Source organism: Leptidea sinapis, chromosome 2, assembly GCF_905404315.1.
Source record: "Leptidea sinapis chromosome 2, ilLepSina1.1, whole genome shotgun sequence".
NCBI lineage: Eukaryota > Metazoa > Arthropoda > Insecta > Lepidoptera > Pieridae > Leptidea > Leptidea sinapis.
In genome coordinates this window covers 15,851,055-15,870,779 of record NC_066266.1, presented here as the reverse complement: position 1 = coordinate 15,870,779, position 19,725 = coordinate 15,851,055, and the positions used below count along the sequence as shown (strand labels likewise).

At 35.3% G+C, this 19,725-nt stretch overlaps 1 protein-coding gene across 2 annotated transcripts in view; it reads right to left on the bottom strand.

The window, feature by feature from the left end:
- Positions 1–14,378, bottom strand: part of LOC126977225 (prostaglandin E2 receptor EP3 subtype) — a 51,298-nt gene extending 36,920 nt beyond the window's left edge. Inside the window, exons 1-3 of one of the 2 annotated variants that reach the window (XM_050825959.1) lie at positions 14,132–14,378; positions 7,093–7,497; positions 3,588–3,764 (exon numbers count right to left, since the gene is read on the bottom strand). In XM_050825959.1, coding sequence (XP_050681916.1) covers positions 3,588–3,764; positions 7,093–7,389 — 474 coding nt within the window. In that variant the 5' untranslated portion in view covers positions 7,390–7,497; positions 14,132–14,378. The remainder of the gene's footprint in view (positions 1–3,587; positions 3,765–7,092; positions 7,498–14,131) is intronic. The other variant, XM_050825951.1, reaches the window with a different exon arrangement.
- Positions 14,379–19,725: the final 5,347 nt, after the last annotated feature.

Here is a 19,725-nt window from a genome sequence, read left to right as displayed (position 1 = left end):
ACCAGAGGTTCTTATAATTTATAATAATTGTACTAAGTTCATAATAAATGTACTCTTAACACTGAGTTCCAGAAGAACAACTACGAGCCAGCGAGAATGATTCGTTGAACGTAATATATAATAATATAGATAATATTAAATTAAAAAAAAATACTTAACTTTCAATTAGCAACTTAATATTCAAATTATGAAGGTATCCAATTGAACTTAAAGTAAAACTTTTGGTTCGTAAAAAATGTAAAGTTTGAAACAAAGGAAAAAAGCAATGGATGTCCGCAAAATAACTCATGGTTGTATTAATTTTCGAAAAATTGCAAACAAAAATATTCTAAAGGTGATATAGTGTGTCATTTTATTGTCTCTTTCCTAATTAATACTAGTTTATATTTTTGCATGTCAGTTGCCTGCGCATGTGCTGCCATACATGGACTTGTTTTTAATCATTTTTGTGTCCGAACAATGTGTAATAGAGCATTATCTCGCGACAATCATGTTTTAACTTATTACACGGACATGTACGTCATAACCTTCTTTATACATTCTTACAATGAACACTACATAATATCATTCCAGAACCAGCCTCGCTAAAAATATTATTGAATTTGCCTATTAAAGTCATTGTTGTTTAAATACTATAAAAAAGAATTTAAGTTCAAGGTTTAAAATCACTTAATGAACGTCAAAAACTGCCTCCCATTAGAAAATATCCTAAATGAAATTATTATCGTTACTATATAATATCGCACAATTAAATTTATTATTTAATAGTCTGAGGTCGGTCACTCCATTCCCAGTCTGTGCTTTCATTAAAGAAATCATTTATGTTATAGTTTTTTTTTTTATGAAAATAAGGGACGAGACGAGCAGGAAGTTCAGCTGATGGTATTTGATACGCCCTACCCATTACAATGTAGCGCCGCTCAGGATTCTTGAAAAACGGAAATCTTCTGAGCGGCACTACAATTGCGCTCATCACCTTGAGACATAAGTTATGTTAAGACTCATTTGCCTAGTAATTTCACTAGTTACGGCGCCCTTCTGACCGTAACACAATAATGTTTACACATTACTGCTTCACGGCAGAAAAAGGCGCCGCACTTTTATATAATCGTTTTAAATAATTCTTTTGAGTTTCGTAACATATTTGTTTTGTAAATTTTCTAGGATGTTGTAAAAGTACACACATCATCCAACGAAATACATACTAACTCGACTTAACAGAGTAGCAGATAAAACAAGTTTGTTTGTTCCTGGTATTAACATCATGTCTATCACAGTTTCTAGCAAATTCATTAATGTGCTTATAAACATACATAGCCTTATCAAGATTATATTCAGATGCAACAGTTAAATTAAGAAGTTTACAAAGATGGTATAAATATCGGCTGCACTGCCCCATATTCAAATTCAAATTCAAAAATTTTAACTCAAAATAGGATTTAAAATAACTTATTGAACGTCAAAATCTACCACCCATTCAAAAGAGACTGCCTCAGACCTGAGAAGAATGGGCGCAAGAAACTCAGCGGGCTTTTTTTTTTTATATAAAATATGGATTACAATGTAATATCGTATAATAAACATTAATAATTAAAGAGCCTGAGGGTGTTCGCTTTATTCCCAGTCCGTGGTGTCATTAAGAAAATCGTTTATGCTATAATAACCTTTCCCACACAAACGTTTTTTAACAATTCTTTTAAATTTCGTAACACATTTGTTTTGTACATTTTCTGGGATCATATTGTAGAAGCATATACATCGCCCAACAAAAGACTTACTAACTCGACCCACCCGAGTAGTAGGTATAACAAGTTTATGTTTGTTCCTCGTGTTAAAATTATCAATGTCACAGTTTCTAGAAAATTCCTCAATGTGCTTATGAACATACTAAACATTATCAAAAATGTAGTGAGAAGCATCAGTCAAAATGTTTATTTCTTTAAATTTTTCTCTTAATGATTCTTTAGGACCTAGGTTATAAATCGTGCGAATAGCCCTCTTCTGCAGCACAAAGATAGTATTAATATCGGCCGCACTGCCCCATAACAATATACCATAGGACATAATACTATGAAAATAACTAAACTAAATCTCGCCGTATCTATGTCAGTTAACCGTCTAATTTTCTTAATCGCATATGCTGCAGAACTAAGCCTATTCGCCAATCCTTCAATATGGGGGCCCCACTGCAATTTGGAATCAAGAGTAATGCCAAGAAATATAGCAGATTCCACTGGTTTTACCACCTCTCCATTTAATAAAATATTCGCATCTACATTTTTGACATTTGGCGCGGTGAATTTAATATATTTGGTTTTATGCTTACTTAACAATAAGTTATTGGCGCTAAACCAGTACACGATGTCAGATAGAGCATTGTTTACTTCGTCATATAAAACTTGGCTTCGTTTCACTTTGAATATAAGTGAAGTGTCATCTGCAAACAATACCACCTTGTGTTTGTTTTCTACAAGGTTAGGTAGATCATTTATATAAATTAGGACGAGGAAGGGTCCAAGAATAGACCCTTGTGGTACCCCCATACTGAGTGGAGTCCCAGGAGATCTCCTGCCATTCACCTCGACCCTCTGAATCCTATTATTTAAATATGAGATCAGAAGATCGAGTGCAGATCCTCTTAAACCATAGTGGCATAGCTTCCTGACCAGCGTTGAATGTTGAACACAATCAAAAGCCTTAGATAAATCACAGAAGATACCAAGTGCATTCTGTGATTCCTCCCAGGCCTCAAAAATATTTCTGATGAGTTCAACACCTGCATCCGTAGTCGAGCGTCCCCTAGTAAAGCCAAATTGTTTTATATGAAGTAACTTATAAGTGTTAAAGTGAGTAAGCATTTGGCTTAAAATATTTTTTTCAAAAATTTTACTAGGGGTCGGCAACACCAAAACAGGGCGATAGTTATTCGGGTCAGAAGTGAGTCCCGATTTAAATATTGGTGTAATTTTACTATACTTCAGAAGGTCAGGAAACACTCCATGTTCAATACAGCTATTAAAAACTAGTGCTAGATATGGTGCTATCACGTCAATAACAAAACTTATTATTTTTACAGATATGCCCCATATATTAGCAGTTTTTTGCATCTCTAAGGATCTGAAAGTTTTAATTATTTCTGCTGGGCTAACAACACTGAATTTGAAATTTGTTTACATTCTTTAACATTTTCCAAAAGAAGTGACTCGGCAACACTGGTGGAGGAGACAAGGGTGCTTGAGATGGAAACTGGAATGTTAGAAAAAAAATTCTCAAAAGCAGAAGCTACTTCCTGCTCAGAGTGGATTTTTGTATTGTTTATTATTAGATTATATTCAAACTTGCAGTCTTTCGCTCTTCTAGATTCCCAGTTAATGACTTGGAAAGTCATTAACTGGGAAGTCATTTTTATTTTATTTGAAGCATTTTTAATTATTTCTCTAATATGCATTGACTTAGCAATAGTACATACTTTCTTAAACAATTTTGAATATTTTTTCACATATACAAGGAAAGATACATCATGATTACATGATCATCTCTCACTATATAGTTCACATAACTAAATACCAAATACGATAACAATATACCTTCTGGTAGAGGAAGGGCCTGGTGAGCGCCAGGTACCGCTCCAGCGCCATGGTGACGGCGATACACACGCTGCCTACTCCGAACACTCGCAGCACGACGCGTGCGCCGCAGTACCAGCGCGTGCTGGCCACGCCCGGCGCTAGCTCCGCCACCAGCATGGCTGCCATCATCCCCACCTGACACACACACTCATACACGCGAGTTCCTCGCCACTCGCCACACAGCGAGCTCACAGTGCTGGACTAAGAAGAGCTAAACAGCTTCTTATGATAAAATTATATATAGTATAGCTGACCCGACACCCGGCAGACGTTGTTCTGTATATAATAAATAAAATACTGTTTTTTTTTTAAGAACTTTTAATAATATTTCATAACATCAAGAATTATTTCGTAAAATAAAATGCTCCCTGTTGTTATTATAGTGAAACTGTTTCACAGCAGGACTGTCAAACCGTGCGTCAATAAATTCTCTCATAGACAATACGTCTATACAAAACGGATATTGGAAATAAAAATAACTATCGGTCCCAAATCGAAATAAAAACTATCCTATCTCTCAAGATGGACTAAACTGCACTCCAAGAAGTAATCCCTATTAAAATCCGTTCAATAGTTTAGAAGTTCACGGAAAACAAACATCAGGACACTGGATTACATATACTTTATTAAGATTTATATATTGTAAATTTTTTGTCTTAACTCGGCACATGACTCGAATGACAGTTCTAGGAAGCACGGTCAGCAGGAAGATCTCAGCAAAAGCGGTTTAAATCAAGTAGACCAGTAAAAATTAATTTAACCTCGGACTTTAGTTTACTTCCGATTCAATTTTTTATAAGGCTTAGGATCACTTACTGACCATAAAATGACAAAATGCTGGTCAGATCCGTGCTCTTGAAAAAGTTTAAGGCTATAACTATGCACGTTAGGGCAAAGCTTATTGAGACCATTATTATAGAATGTATTTTAATAGAAGAACAAAATTATCCATCTTTAATTTCATAACAACATTCTAACTCTTAAAATATTGGATAAATCAAAATAATGTATCTATCCATTTTCATAGATCAATTTATTTTCTACAACTTTTGAATAAGACTTTTCTTCTAATGTCCATACTTTTTAGAATAGAATAGAATAGAATAAAAATTTATTGATAACAAAAACCACCACCACACAATTATTAAAATGATACAAACCAAAATAAGTAATAATTTCTTAGAACTAACAAATAAAACAAATTAAATAATACAATTTATAGCTTAAAACGAAAAAGGTACTGTGCGGCAGTGAATGTCACCAAATGGAGCTAACTCAGTAAAAAGCTGCAATGGCGTGGTGCTAATGTAGCACTGGTTTTCAGTAGCCCCAACATTATTGAGTCTGGGAGTAGCAGCGACTAGTAATTAAAAAAAAAAATTGAACGTTAAAAGAAGATCATTTAGATCTTAACGACGGAAAAATCATAAAAAATGAGGTTATTAATAATAAATAAGTGTTAATATATATTATGGTTACTATAAATGTTAATATTATAATATTAAATTTAAAAGAGGTACAAGAAGTTAAACAGGCTTATAAATATCATTAAGTAGGTAATTTTTAGTTTTTATTTTGAAATTTTGAATGGTATTACTAAGTTGAAGTGGAGGTGGCAAATCATTCCAGCACTTGGTCGCTTGATATCTAAAACTTCCCCTTTTTAAGTTATAGGACGTTTAATGTTGGACTAACGGGGCTAAAGTGGAAAAAATTTAAGGTACGCATACAATATTATGTTTAAAAAAAATAATTTATAAAATATTGATGATTGTATTGATTGATTGATAGTCCTTTAAAATGAATAGTTCATTTCCTTAACTGCAATAGTAACGAACGTTTTGATATTTTATTTTATTTAGTAATTATTATTAACTATGTGATGTTTACATTCTAGAATATACTGTAACAAAACGAGCTTAACACTATAATAATGAATAATATAGTACCGGTGTTCAGTGTGCTAAGTTGCTAACGCTACTAACACGACAACGGCGGCGGGGTGGGGAGAATGGTTACTTCGACTCAGTCCCGAGTTAGCTTGTCCGGCTTGTAATTAGTGGTCTCTGCCCCCGTGATCTTCAGCAGATACACATATTACGTCATACAATACTTTATCGCTCGATCTAGTCCAATATAATCAAAATCATTTCGTTATTAGCTAATAGTAATACAGTGTGGTGGTTGTATCTTATCATAATATTAGTGCAGCCCGGCCTATAATAACCTATTCAGTACAAAAACAGCTGTATTCCAGCCAGCAGTAAATTAAGCCAATAATTATGAAATCTGTAGTTCTGTTATTAATTAGTAGTATCAAACCAATCCATACTAAACTTTATCATTTAACTTACAATAATGATAATTATGAGAAAATTTGCTAAAAAGTACAGCACAAATATGGTAAATCTCTTATTATATAATGATAATTTAAAAATAAAATACCTTTTAATCACTGTCTGTCTGTTCGCGAGCAAGCTTTTTTCAATAATGGATAGTGTGGTTCTCGAGGAAGGTTTTAGTAAAGAATTTGTTGTTTTTGTGTACATTTTTGTAATCATTAACGATTATTGTTGGAAGTATCGGAAAAAAGCCGTTTGGGAGCTTTCAACGAAAATAAATATATATACACATCTATATATATATATAGAAATGAATTGTTGTTCGTTAGTCTCGCTAAAACTCCAAAACGGCTTGACCGATTTGGCTGATTTTGGTCTTAAATTAATTGTGTAAGTCCAAAAAAGGTTTAAAAGGTGAATAAATATTAAAATACTCGGAATCAAATAAAAACAACGATTTTGATTTTTCTTTGATGTGTCCCCCGTCGTGCAGAAATCAAATTAAAATAATAGTTTAAAATGAATAACTAATTAGATATTTTATATCTTTCTGACTTTCTCAGGAGGTAAAAAATAAACTTAATTTAGCAAGCTTAACTCTGTTTTGTAAGTAAGCAACATCATGTGTAATAAATTGAAAATAACAATATTTCCTGTAATAAAAAGGATTCCTTTTGTTTGTTTTAATTTTTATTATACAAAAGTTTAGGTGTTTTATTTATCGATTGAGGCAGTACGAAGTCTGCCGGGCCAGCTAGTATAATATATATAAAAGTCGCACATGTCTCTCTCTTAAGGATAACATACTGTATCCATTTTAATATTTAAAAATTGACAATTATAAAGCGGTAATGATAAAACTGTTTACACGAATACGATAATATTCCTTATCATTTTATTACTATATAATATTATAAAATCATTCAGAAATAAGTTACTTTTCATTTTTAAATCATTAACTTTGATTAAACATTTCCGATGACTTTAGACTAAATTATCCCTGAATTATTGCATCATTTTTTTTCTTTTCTATTTTCTATTGACAAAACAGTGTCTGTCGGGTCAGCTAATTATTTATAAATGCAGCTTCAGATTGTCTATGATAAAGATGTCCATCATACCATCGCGACCAGGTCGTTGACGGCGAGAGAAGTCAGCAGCAACAGATGCTTCCTGTTCCTGACGCGCCTCTCTCCGGTGCGGAGTGACACGATGGCCACCAGGTTGCCGACGATGCCCATCACGTACACGACCTTCACCAGTAACATGAAGGCGTGCTTGCCGTGGCGGCCCGGCAGCGCACCCGTAGCGTTACTCGCGGGCAGGGTCCCGTTCTCCAGAAGACCATAGCTTACTGACGAGCTTATTACATCGTAGAGCTCTGTGACAGTTGGCGCGAAGGTTGTAAGATCCGCCATGTTGACGAGCTCGTTATAACTCTATGAGATGTGGTGTCATGCGAGTGCGTGTGGGAATGTCGCCGTCAGATCAGATCTCTGCACATAATCGATCGTGCACCTCCCGCCCTGAAATGATATTACAAATTAAAATGCGCGCCACACGATATGCGTCAGATGTGCTCATACATATTTTAATATTCAGAAGTAATGGCACAAAACTACTAGAATTTTAATCAGGATTCATTGCACGGTTGTCAACACAGAACATGTCTTTTACCTGTGTTCTGAGCTTGTCAATCAATTTAACGAGCGACTATCACGGCGGTCTATCAATGATAGGTGTAGCCGGCGCCGGCACACTCCTCAGGCTTACTATTGGTACTAGGTAGCGAGATGTTTAATTCTTGGAATCGGTATAAGTTCCAAGTTTGTCAAAAATCAAATTAAAAAACATCCTATCTTAAGGGTGGGAAAATAGGGCATGATTGATTATTCAAACTCTAATGAATGGCCACGCATTACCTCTTATTGGATAATCCGATTACACCGACGAAGTTGTTCCCATATTAATAGTGATTAATGTTCCGTCACAGATTTTAATTTTATTTATTAAAAAAATAGTTCCGATACTTAATTTAAAAAGTTGTGTATATATAAAAAACCTTACTACGAATGAGTTTTAGAGCTGTCAATATCGTGTGTGTTCACCTCCCGTGTAATTAACGTGTATGTAATTAAGATAAAGCTTCATCATCATTCATCGTGAGCTTTGTGTAATACCCTATTTGGCTATAGATCAAATAAACCAATGTCCGCAAATGTTTTTACTGTACTCAGTGCCACTGGTAGGAGTTATGAGTTTAAGAAAATAAAAAATGAAGCATGTAAGTGATTAGTAGATTATAGCCACAAACAATAAAAATCACCGTTCATAGAGAAGGAAGACACTGCGTTTATTGTCTATTGTTTTATTTTTATGAATGTATTGTGTTTGTCGATTTGAAGAACCTGTGGGCGGTGGTGATCACTTAACATCAAGTGATCAGGATGCTCGTTTCTCCTCCTCTTTAAAAAAATCGACCCAATATTACAAAATTATACTTACATTAGTTTGAAAACTTAATTATTAAAGTAAAATAAAAAATGTTTATTTTTTCTGCTTTTCAGTTTTTTCAGCGGATTTTTTTATGGAAATCGAGGACAAACGAGCGTACGGGTCACCTGATTTGTTAAGTGATCACCGCCACCCACATTCTCTTGCAATGCCACAGGAATCACAGGAGCGTTGCCGGTCCTTTAGGAAGGTGTACGCGCTTTTAAGAAGGTACCCATGTCGTACCGTCCCTGAAACACCGCACAAGGAAGTTGATTCCACAACTTTATAGTACGTGAAAGGTAGTATCTTGAAAACTGCAACGAGAAAGAACGCGACACATCCAGATGGTGATGGAATGATATCCTAATTTGTGGCGTGTCGTGCGAAGGCGGAATTCGGCGGCAGAAATCAGTTGAAACAGCTCTCCGGAACACTCCCCATGATAAATGCGGTAGAAGACACACAATGAAGCGACATCTCTACACAACGCCAAGTGATCCAGTCATTCACAGAGCACTGGGTACCCGACAATTCCAGCTGCTCTGCGTTACACGCTGTGAATGGAAATGGATCGTGCTGATACTGGGGTGCGCCAGACCAGAGATGACAGTAATACTCAATGTATGGCCGGACGTGCGTTTTGTAAGGCGCTAGAATGTGGGCCGGCTTATGACGCCCAGCTTTTTCGAAGCCAATTTGGCCGTTGCCATTTGGAGAGCATACCTCCAGATGGCCACGAAATTGGCAATCGCTTGAGATTTCGAGACCCAGTATTTCGATACTAGGCTAGGCTACTAGGTCAAAGAGCGGTGATACGAGCGATACGACAAATAGTGTGTTAATTAAATTTTTATCTTAAAAAATGTTTATACATAAAGCACATCTTGGATGCATGAGTTAAATTGAGAGTTGATTACAGTGCTGCCAAATGTCGTTCGGTTGGTAACTTGCACTGAAGGACAAAGATACCCGGCGGCATATTGGTGGTCACCACGTGTACGCTGGCCATCTTAGGGTGAGGAAGTTCCATGCTGTATGCCTGAGGGCATTTACCGAGGTTGAACTATAAGAACAAGTTTGTAAAATATGAAACTCTTTGTTTGAGAACACCCTAATTAACTTTATACATTAGATAATATTACATATACTGTCATCATGTGTACCGAGTCCATGCACCGTACACCATACCAACACTAACTTTATAAAGCTGAAGAGTTAGATTTATTTTAAATTTTGGTTTAAGAAAAGGTTTTGATTACTTATAAGCTATGTAGTAGCATTAGGGTGCAACTTTGCGATTGCTTAAAGTACCTATTTTTTATACATAAGCAACAATAAGTATTTTGTGACAAACAATTCTCAAATTCAAACTGTGAATTTCAGCCTTGCTAATTATAAATGCTACCGCATCAGCATGTGATCTTTCATAAAACATAATTGATGAAGATTGAAGGACTATTTTGTTTATTTGTATGTAAATTTTTATGCATTATGGATTACTTTATATTTAAATATAATAAGCTTTTGAAAATAATAAAACAATATGGTCAGATTTGAGAAAAGGAAGAAAGTTAGGAACAGAACACATGCATTACAATGTACGTAAAAATCTAAATTTTTATCCAAATAATAATTTTCTTAGTATGGTATAGTATATTTGTTTTTTTTTTATTATGTCCTCCTTTGTATGCATTTTAAAGCTAAATATTTGCTTATTAATTTTGTTGATCGTCACAATATACTTCCTTGCTCCACTTTCTTAGTTAGTCAGTCCTTTCCTGCCATGATACAGTCGGGTACAAGCACTATTTGTATTTTAGTTTGTTGTTGATTATTATGTGGCGTAATCGCGTAAAATAACAGTAGATTTATTGTAATAGAATCTTTTCTCGTTCTAAATACGTCCCGTTACTCGTCATTTAAAATTCAAAGTATTCATCCCAATGTGCAGCAACACGTTATTTACCACAATTCATATTTCTGGAAGTACATTCAAAGTAAACTAGGTTACATTTATGTTTCTACTACCTAAATTCAGTATTTTTTTTAAAAACTTATTAAAATTATTGTACATCTTGGATCTAAATAGCATCTTTTGTACTTTATATAGAAAATTAGTTTGTATTTACTTATTGTTCCCTCAAAAACTAATTAATTAAATAAGTACCGATGCACTGAAACTTAGAAGCTCATATAAATAGAATAGAGTTCAGATCGTTTATTACGTTTACGTCAATGTAGAGCGTTCCTCTGCATCAACAATTAAAATGGGCATCCCACAGGGTTCAACCCTCAGTCCGTGCCCTTTTAAAGAAAATCATAATATAGTTTTATTCGAAGATCACATTTCACACTTTCAACTATTTGAATAAAATGAAGGAAGGAAAAGTGTACCTTATATGCGATGTGGGTGGAAAAACTTGAGGAAAGGCAATGGATAGTTCCGTTGCTTATCGTCACCGCAACATGTTGTCGTGTTTGTCATTCTGTGGTTTATGGCTGGATGAACTTGGATCACGGATGGATTCGTTACGAACTTAGTTAGAGCCCTTCGCGGAGTATTGAGTCCCAGACTACTGTCCACCTGAGCAGGTATGAGTTGCATGCAATTAGCTTGTTCACTCCATCCGTAGCCACCAGACTCATAAATCTTTTAAGTCCTTTCGTATCTAGTATCCAGTAACCAGAAGTAGGCATGTCACAATCATTTTATAGAGCCCGTGGTGTATGTATGTACAATGTTATTTTTCTCTGCGGTTCGCACCCACACATAAGAGTAATACAACTGGCATAATATTTTTAGCTACAAGCAAAAAACCATAACAGTGAGTCATACGCTCAATGACTTACATTATAAAAACTAGTACATTATTTATGAATGTGTACTTTACAGGCTTTATACCAAATAATCAAATAAGATTAAGATATCTTCATTGCGTGTGGTGTCGCACCAGAATAACACCACCTAAGAGGCGACTAAGGGATACAAAGTACAGAGGATGGCCAGCAACATCCATCCAGCACCACCATCAACTGCGGTCGCCAACCCGCCTGCCAAGCGTGGTGTGTGGTGGTCCTGCAGTGGACGTCCTCCGGCTGATATGGTGGTGGAAGTATATTTTCAGGAGGCTTATGGCAGCCTGCCGAGTGAATGGCCATCATGGAGGCTGTGTCCGGAGCGTTGGACGTGGAAATATCTACTGCCTGTTACTTATACTCAACATGCACCATAAAGGTATTTAACTGCTTCAGATATACATTTTCCATTATCACACAATGGTAGGTGTGTAGCGAATACATGAGGACTAAACAAAACAGTTTAATTGTGCAGTTAGTTAGTTATTGTTAGTATATTGTGTCATGTTGATACAGTGAAGAATTAAAATAGATTCATTACTTAACGTCATATTCCCATTTAATATATATACTTAACAGTCAATTATCTTGTATAAAATTATTGGGGTAGAGCTGAACGTCGAATATAAACAAAATATAAATGCTACGATTGGAGAGTTGGTCAAATATCTAGATGTATGTATGTAGTGGTACGATATCGGACGGTTTGTTTAGTGGTAACAATGGTTGAGTTAACAGAGCTAGAGGCGTTCCGGAGGCGTAGATTCGAATCCCGCATCGTCACTTTTTTGACACCAATAACATGGCAAAATGACACCAATAATGACAAAATATTGAATAAATTTTTAAAACATATATTTCTAGAATTCCTCTAACAATTAGGGGACAAATTTAGCATTCAAATGTTGTTCTACAAAACAAAATAACTAAATAAAATATAAAAATGTATGCACCACTAGGTTTGGAGCGCCGGCGCCGGCCTTAGTCGTCATTGAAATGTAGAGTTTTTGTTTGAGCCGTCTCACCTAGATTTTAAGATGTCATTTTAATTCAATATTGTTTATTTATGAACAATCTATCTATCTAACCACATTTATTATAAATATTATGCGATGCATTCGTTCAATGTTATATAAACTCACGTTCTTGATAATGTTATTTATGTACATGTTTTATTTTTAAATATTAACATGTGTTTATATTTGATTGTATCGCAATTTTATAAAAAAAGAAGAAGTCCGCCGAGTTTCTTGCTTCCGTTCTTCTCAAGTCTGAGTTTATATTTCCGAACGGTTCGATTTTGAGTTTCAATATGGGATTTCATATCTTATTTTTAATAAAAATATTTGAATTTGAATTATTTTGTAACGATATTGTCCCTGTTATCATTTCTACTTGTATAAACATATATTTTCCGCCACCGCCGCCGCTCACTTTCACATACAACACACAAGAGGATTCACAGGAGCGTTTAAGGAAGATAATGTGCATTACACACAAATGCATTTAAATACTTGAATGTGTTGCCTGAATGGTCCTTCATCAAGTGCCCTATTAAAGGAAACTTTTACTTGTTAGTGAACATTGTCTATTTGTTTGTTTTACTTCTGATAGTTGTGTTTCTTATGCTGTCTCCTTCAAGCTGACGTTTAGCAAACTACTTTCCTTCGATTTGTTGTTTTCCAGAAGCACGCGAGAAGAAAGAAAGAAAGAAGGTAAGGGGTTTATTTTGATTGTTGTGATCATTTCTTAAGTATTCACCGTGTATCATCCTGATCTCCTTTTTCAGGTTAAAGAATTATAATCCGTGTGTTGAATAGTACTCCGAAACAAATTTGTTTTTTTTTTAAGAATTTAAGGGACGAGACGAGCAGGACGTTCAGTAATTGATACGCCCTGCTCATAACAATGCAGTGCCGCTCCGGATTCTTGAAAAGCCCAAAAATTCTGAGCCGGCTACAATTACGCTCGTCACCATGTGACATAAGATGTTAAGTTTCATTTGCCCAGTAATTTCAATAGCTACGGCTTAAAGTGTATTCAAGTTTGAAGTTAGTATTTTTATTCTGTTTAATGTTTTTTTTTACTGTGCGAAACAAATACTATTATTTATAAAGGTACGAGCGTTTGTGATGTAATTGGGGTACTGATGTTATGTCGTATAATTCCCCTAATGCTCCCCATGATATAGTACAGTTAGAAAATACAAAGAGACAAGCCACGGGATCAAGACTAAGATAGGTCTTGTTCGTCGATTAAATAGAAAAGACCGTGAATGATGAAGGGCTAAAATATATGAAAAACAAAGGAGCAGCAGCTGACGTCATAAATATTTGTTAAACTTGTGAGACTCTTTATCCGTGAACCCACAAAAATGATAATTAACTATATACTGTCTCATTTACGTAATAACTAATAGTTAATATTGTTGGTAAGTAAAAAATAAATATCATTTGCTTTTGTTTGTTTTCACTATACAAATAGTTGAGAAATATATTGTATTTCAGAATTGATGAAGTAAAATGAATTATAAATGAATGTGTCTTATAAATAATATGCGCTCGTATCGGTATTTTATTTCGTTAATTAGTTATATTATAATTATTATAAGGTTCTAGGAATATCAAATTATTTGACATAAACATATATAGTTAAAAGTAGGCTATTAAATAATTAAAAGAATTGATATATGAAAATCTCAGAAAATATACAATTACGACTTAATAATTATATATTACCGTGTTATGTGTATGGCAATATTTTTTATTGTGTATGTATGTATGCTTGTAGTATATAATTTGTACTTACTATTTTTTAAATCATTAATACTTCACATTTTTTTCGTTAAAGTTAAACTAACTCTAAACAATTTAATTAAAAAGTTACCTTTTCAATATTCACACACAACAAACACTACAATACGACCAGTGTCCACATATATTATTCAATTAATATTAATAATATTATTCAAATTCAAACGTGGTGAACATCGGGCGGCACGCGCGGACACCGGAGTCTCCGTTCAACTCCGGCAACACTATGGTCCGTGCTGACTGAGTTGTTGACAGCGGGCTTGTGCTGTGGTGGGACGGCGTTATGTTATGGTATACCTATGGAGTAGTGATCACCCCCGCCTACTATTATAACCATCCAGGATTTTCTCTCCATATTGTTAATATGTATTATTTATCTATGACATACCTAGGTACCTATCTCAGACTACACACTAAGTACCGTACCTATATTATTATGTAGTGCACGTATCACATATTATTATTTTAAGGGTTATAGCCGAGTAACTTTTAAGAAATAAGTTATGATTCAGACGAATCGCGGAGTCTCAAGAATAATTGACAATCAAAAAAAACCGTATATATATATGTACATTGTCTTATTGAACGGGCTCTTATTTTGACGGTGTGACTGTTGACGATGTGAAATACTTCGGTATCTTCTCTTCATGCTATTGTAAATAATATTAATAAGTGGCAGGATGGTCGCCAATGGGAATTTTACTACTTTGAACAGGATGCCAGTTAGGTGGGTACAAGAATTATTGTACTTCATTATAAAAGGCGCCGTAGCTAGTGACAAAGTGACGAGCGCAATAGCAATGCCGCTCAGAATATTATATTATATATTATATATTCAACAAGAATCGTGAGCGGCACTGCATTGTAACAGGCAGGACGTATCACCACATACTAACACACAGACATACAGGTGAACTATTTTATACTAAGAAATAGAAGCACCAACAGTGACAGGACATGTGAGTTGAGTGACAACAACTTGTATACGTCCTAACGTATATGACACGATCTTAATATCACTGCAGTTCACAAAATGATAAATAATTGAAATACTTACTTTCGATAAGAATGGGTACCACAATGGCGCCTATAACTGCCGTGAATCAGTAATGTGTAAGCATTACTGTGTTTCGGTCTGAAGGGCGCTGTAGCTAGTGAAATTACTGGACAAATGAGACTTAACATCTTATGTATCAAGGTGACGAGCGCAATTGTAGTGCCCCTCAGAATTTTTGGGTTTTTCAATAATCTTGAACGGCACTGCATTGTAACGGGCAAGGCGTATCAATTACGAGGGGCACACTGAAATGATCGGGAATAAGAAGAAACACAGGCACAGTATAGGTAAATTTTATTTTATTATTTTTCGAAGTATTCTCCGTTCAACTTCATGCACTTTTTCATTCCAGTCTGGAGTTGATGTTGACAAAATGGCTGATTTGTACACTTCCACAGCTGCTTCGGGGTCTTCAAACCGTTCACCGCGTAATAAATCTTTCATTCTAGCGAATGTAAAGAAATCGTTTCGGCTCAGGTCAGGACTGTACGGAGGATGGCCCATCACCTCAACGTTTTTTTTTGCTTCAAAAAAATCATTTGTATTCCGAGCCGTATTGGGAGCTCACATTTTCGTGATGTAAGATGATGCGACTTTTCGGGTTATTTTTTTGGAGTTCGGCTATCATTACTGGCAAACAAACCGTGATATACCACTCAGCGGTAACCGTTCTGCGATCCTGTAAAGGAATTGTAGCAACATGCCCCTTTTTCGAGACAAACGTAGCGACCATTTTCTTTAACACGCTGCGGAGCGAACCACTTTCGTAGGTTAGACCTCGTCTTCGAAGACCCAAACTTCTGACTGATGTTGTCTTTCAGGTTCGTATGAATAAATCCATGATTCGTCACTTGAGAAGATATTATAAACGGCATTTGACTTCCCTCCGTTGAAGCGTTGCAGAGTATTTCGGCACCAATCTACGCGAGCCACGTTTTGCTCTTCGGTTAAATTGTGGGGTACCCATCGGGAAACTAGCTTTCTTACACAAAGTTCATTATGTAATATCGACTGAATTGCACTCATTCTGATACTGATAACAATAACTCATCTGTTCGTATGTCACATGACGGTCAACTTACAATAGTTCGCACAGCTGCGATGTTTTCAAGCGTGACCGCTGTTCTTGTTCGACCTGCAGAGGAAACAGTGCCGAGCGACACACGACCGCGTCGGAACTCGGCAGCGGTATATTGTCGTTTGACTCGGTGCTTCAACATCATAAATCGAAACAAGTTCACTGAGACATTTATCTTGAGATAAGCCGCGACGAAATTATGATAAATTATGGCACGAAAATGTTCACGCGTGAGCTCCATTTCTGTCAACGACGTGTCAACTTTAAACCAACATAGTTTTTGTTTTTGAACTTTTTTTTTAATTATTTGAATGTCATTAAGGTTCTAAGAGGCCAGTGTTCAAATTCTGAAAGAATTTCATAAAAATAAGAAAGAACAAGTCGAGCAGAGAAAACCTCGTAGTCTCCATGACACAGAAGAATGAGACAAACACAAACATATTCCTAACACAATATAAGATGTCATTTACAAAAATATTTCATTTTATTTTTACGATTTTAAAGCACAGAGATACTATGAGGCAGCATAGACCCGATACAATATATCATTAGACCCAAGGAGTGTTATACAATATGGAAACAGCTTATATGAAATAAATGTAGGTACATACTTGTTAGCATATTACCTGACGATATACCAAAAATTAACGAAATCCGTGGAGTAGTTTTGTCAACAAGTAGGCTTTTCATTTTGAACAAATTTAAACGTCCTGTAAGATTTGTGTTACTGGTTCAATGATTCAATGAATTTTAATATTTCAATATAGGCGGCGTTGCCGCATTGCCTTGCTGCCTTTGAATTGCACCGCCCGCGGCCGTCAAAGAGATACACTTGCCGGTGTCTCTTTGACTGCGGTGCTATTCAAAGGTAGGGACATCCCATATTATAAGTTTGCATCTTATTAAAATTTGGCTACGTACAGAAAATTTTGTGATATTACAGACTGGGAATTCTTGTTCAGCTACATTTAATGGCAAATTTTGTGCAGAATGTGCCGTTTTTCCACCTTCCATTAATGTTGCGGCAATTCCAGAGGATGCCAATGCTAATGCTATTTCATTTTTCACCCGAATTGTAGCTAGGACCAAATTAATGAGGAAAGTTTTTCCAGTACCTCCGGGTGCATCTAAAAAGATTATTCCTCCTGCATTCGTCTCAATACGATTTATTATTGTGTTATATACTATTCGTTGTGTTCGTGTTAATTTTGGTTAATTTTCTTCAATGTAACGTTGCAATTCATCTTTATTATAATTAAGTTCTTTTGATAATTCAGAATTAGTCACGCTTAATTCGTTTCTTTTAGGAGATTGCACTCCGAGAGTAACTAAAGTTTGATTACATATTGCGAAACATCGATCTTCTAAAATTATCAAAGCTTCATTATAAATATTATCGTTGAATGTAATATTCATATCTTGATTTTCTCTACGTAGTCTTGCTAGAATATCATCACTCATACTATCACGATATTTCAGCCATAGTCTATTCGGATTTGAAGGATTACACGATGTTAGAATTATAGCAAAGAGTTCTCGCAGTTGATTCGCTGTTGCTGTTTCTGCTGCCTCTTTCATTGCCTGCTCCCATTGATTATCATTTTCTAATAAACCACGACGCTGGCATGCTTCACGATACGTTTCGCAAATGTAACCATCTACTGTTCGAAGATCTTCAAAAGAAGTTGGTCCACGTACTTCATGAAGTAGTAGACGTAAATAGAAACATTCAGCATTCTTTGGATGTACCGTATATACTCGACCAATAGCTTTATCTTTAAAGACACCTTTAAATCCTTCAACCAAAACTCCTTTCTTTCGTCGATTAAATACTTTTCGCGATGAGTCCCATGTGTAATAACTGGGAACATCTCCATAAAGAAGAGTTCTAGCAAACAGATCACTTCGACACAATTCGAAAAATGCAGTTAACGTAGTATTAACAGGTTGGTTTGCAACTTTTTGTGCTGTTTGATTAGTAAAATATATCCGTTGCCCATTCTCAAGGTGAACTGCTAAGTGAAAAACAGCTGGATCCCTGCCATGAATCGGAAACCCCAATATACGCCAAGCTGCCTCATTACTATTTATATATCGTCCCATTTGATAACTTAAAATTTCATCATATCTATTTTCATTTGTAATTTCAAAGACAGCCATATCACTTCCTGTGTTAATATAGTTACACACATATTTAATTGACTGAACTGAACTGCAATATTCTACATTTATATGTGCATTAAACATTTTCGATAATAACGGATTATAAGGGACAACCCATCGATTATCAATTTCGATTTCTTCACCCCGTACTCTAATTTTTGCTGTAAATCCTCCTTCACTCGGTGGTCGACGTTGGTATTGCGGATATCCATCATCTCCCGTTTGCGTCTCACTCAAAAATGATCTTGGATATCGTTTTGAGCATTTATTATCTTTTATACAGGGTGATTGCATATTATGTGCCCCGCAAGGTCCATGTATCATTTGTTTCACGATTATTTCATATAGAACAGGATCTTCAACCGGATTTGGGAATTCTGCTTTAATAACGTCATCGATTTGATTTGAGTGAATTTTTTCTTTCAGCCAAATTAAATTGTGTGAGTGTGGCAACCCTCTCTTTTTCCACTCAATGGAGAACATCCAGCTATTAACATTTCCGAAAATACAACTCTTCACAATTGCATTAATGAATTTTACTTGTTTCTGTTTAAACACGCGCGCAATTAAATCATGTCTGTCATGTGACTTTTGTCTAAATTGTAACTCATCTTTAATTTCTTTCCATGACGAATTGCACGTAAACGTTATGAATAAGTCAGGACGACCATATTTTCTCACATACGCCATTGCGTCTTGTGCATATTGAAGCATTTGCCTAGGGCTACCAATGAATGTAGAAGGCAAAATTACTAATCGTCCCAAATTTTCAACATCCCCATCATTGGCTACCGCATCTCGTAAGTGAATATATTCATCCGTTCGTAATTTATTTTGATTAAGACGAATAAATAACAATCTTTCTGCTTCTATTTTTGCTTTCATATCAACAATAAACTGTAAAAACAATTTCCGACAATTGAGTATATGATTGTATTTATTCACTCTCTCCATTATCCGATATGCGTAAAATTCCTTGGAAGAAACTTTTTTGTTTGTAGGGCTATTTGTTTGTGGATCAACATGCTGAATATTAAAATGGTAACCGTCTTCACCATGACAAAATATTAGTGGATACTGTAAGGCGTCATACATGTGATGAGTTTCAGCGATGCGTTCCAACTTATTACTTCTTCGTTGTACCACAATATCCCTATAACTACTTTCATTGTCCACCATAACTACGGCTATTTCATTTACTAGAGGTGCATTAAATCGTCTTTCGTGTTCGCCAATTGGCTTTTTATCTGCCCGAATTATTATTTTATAATTATCCGAAACCATTTTTTCC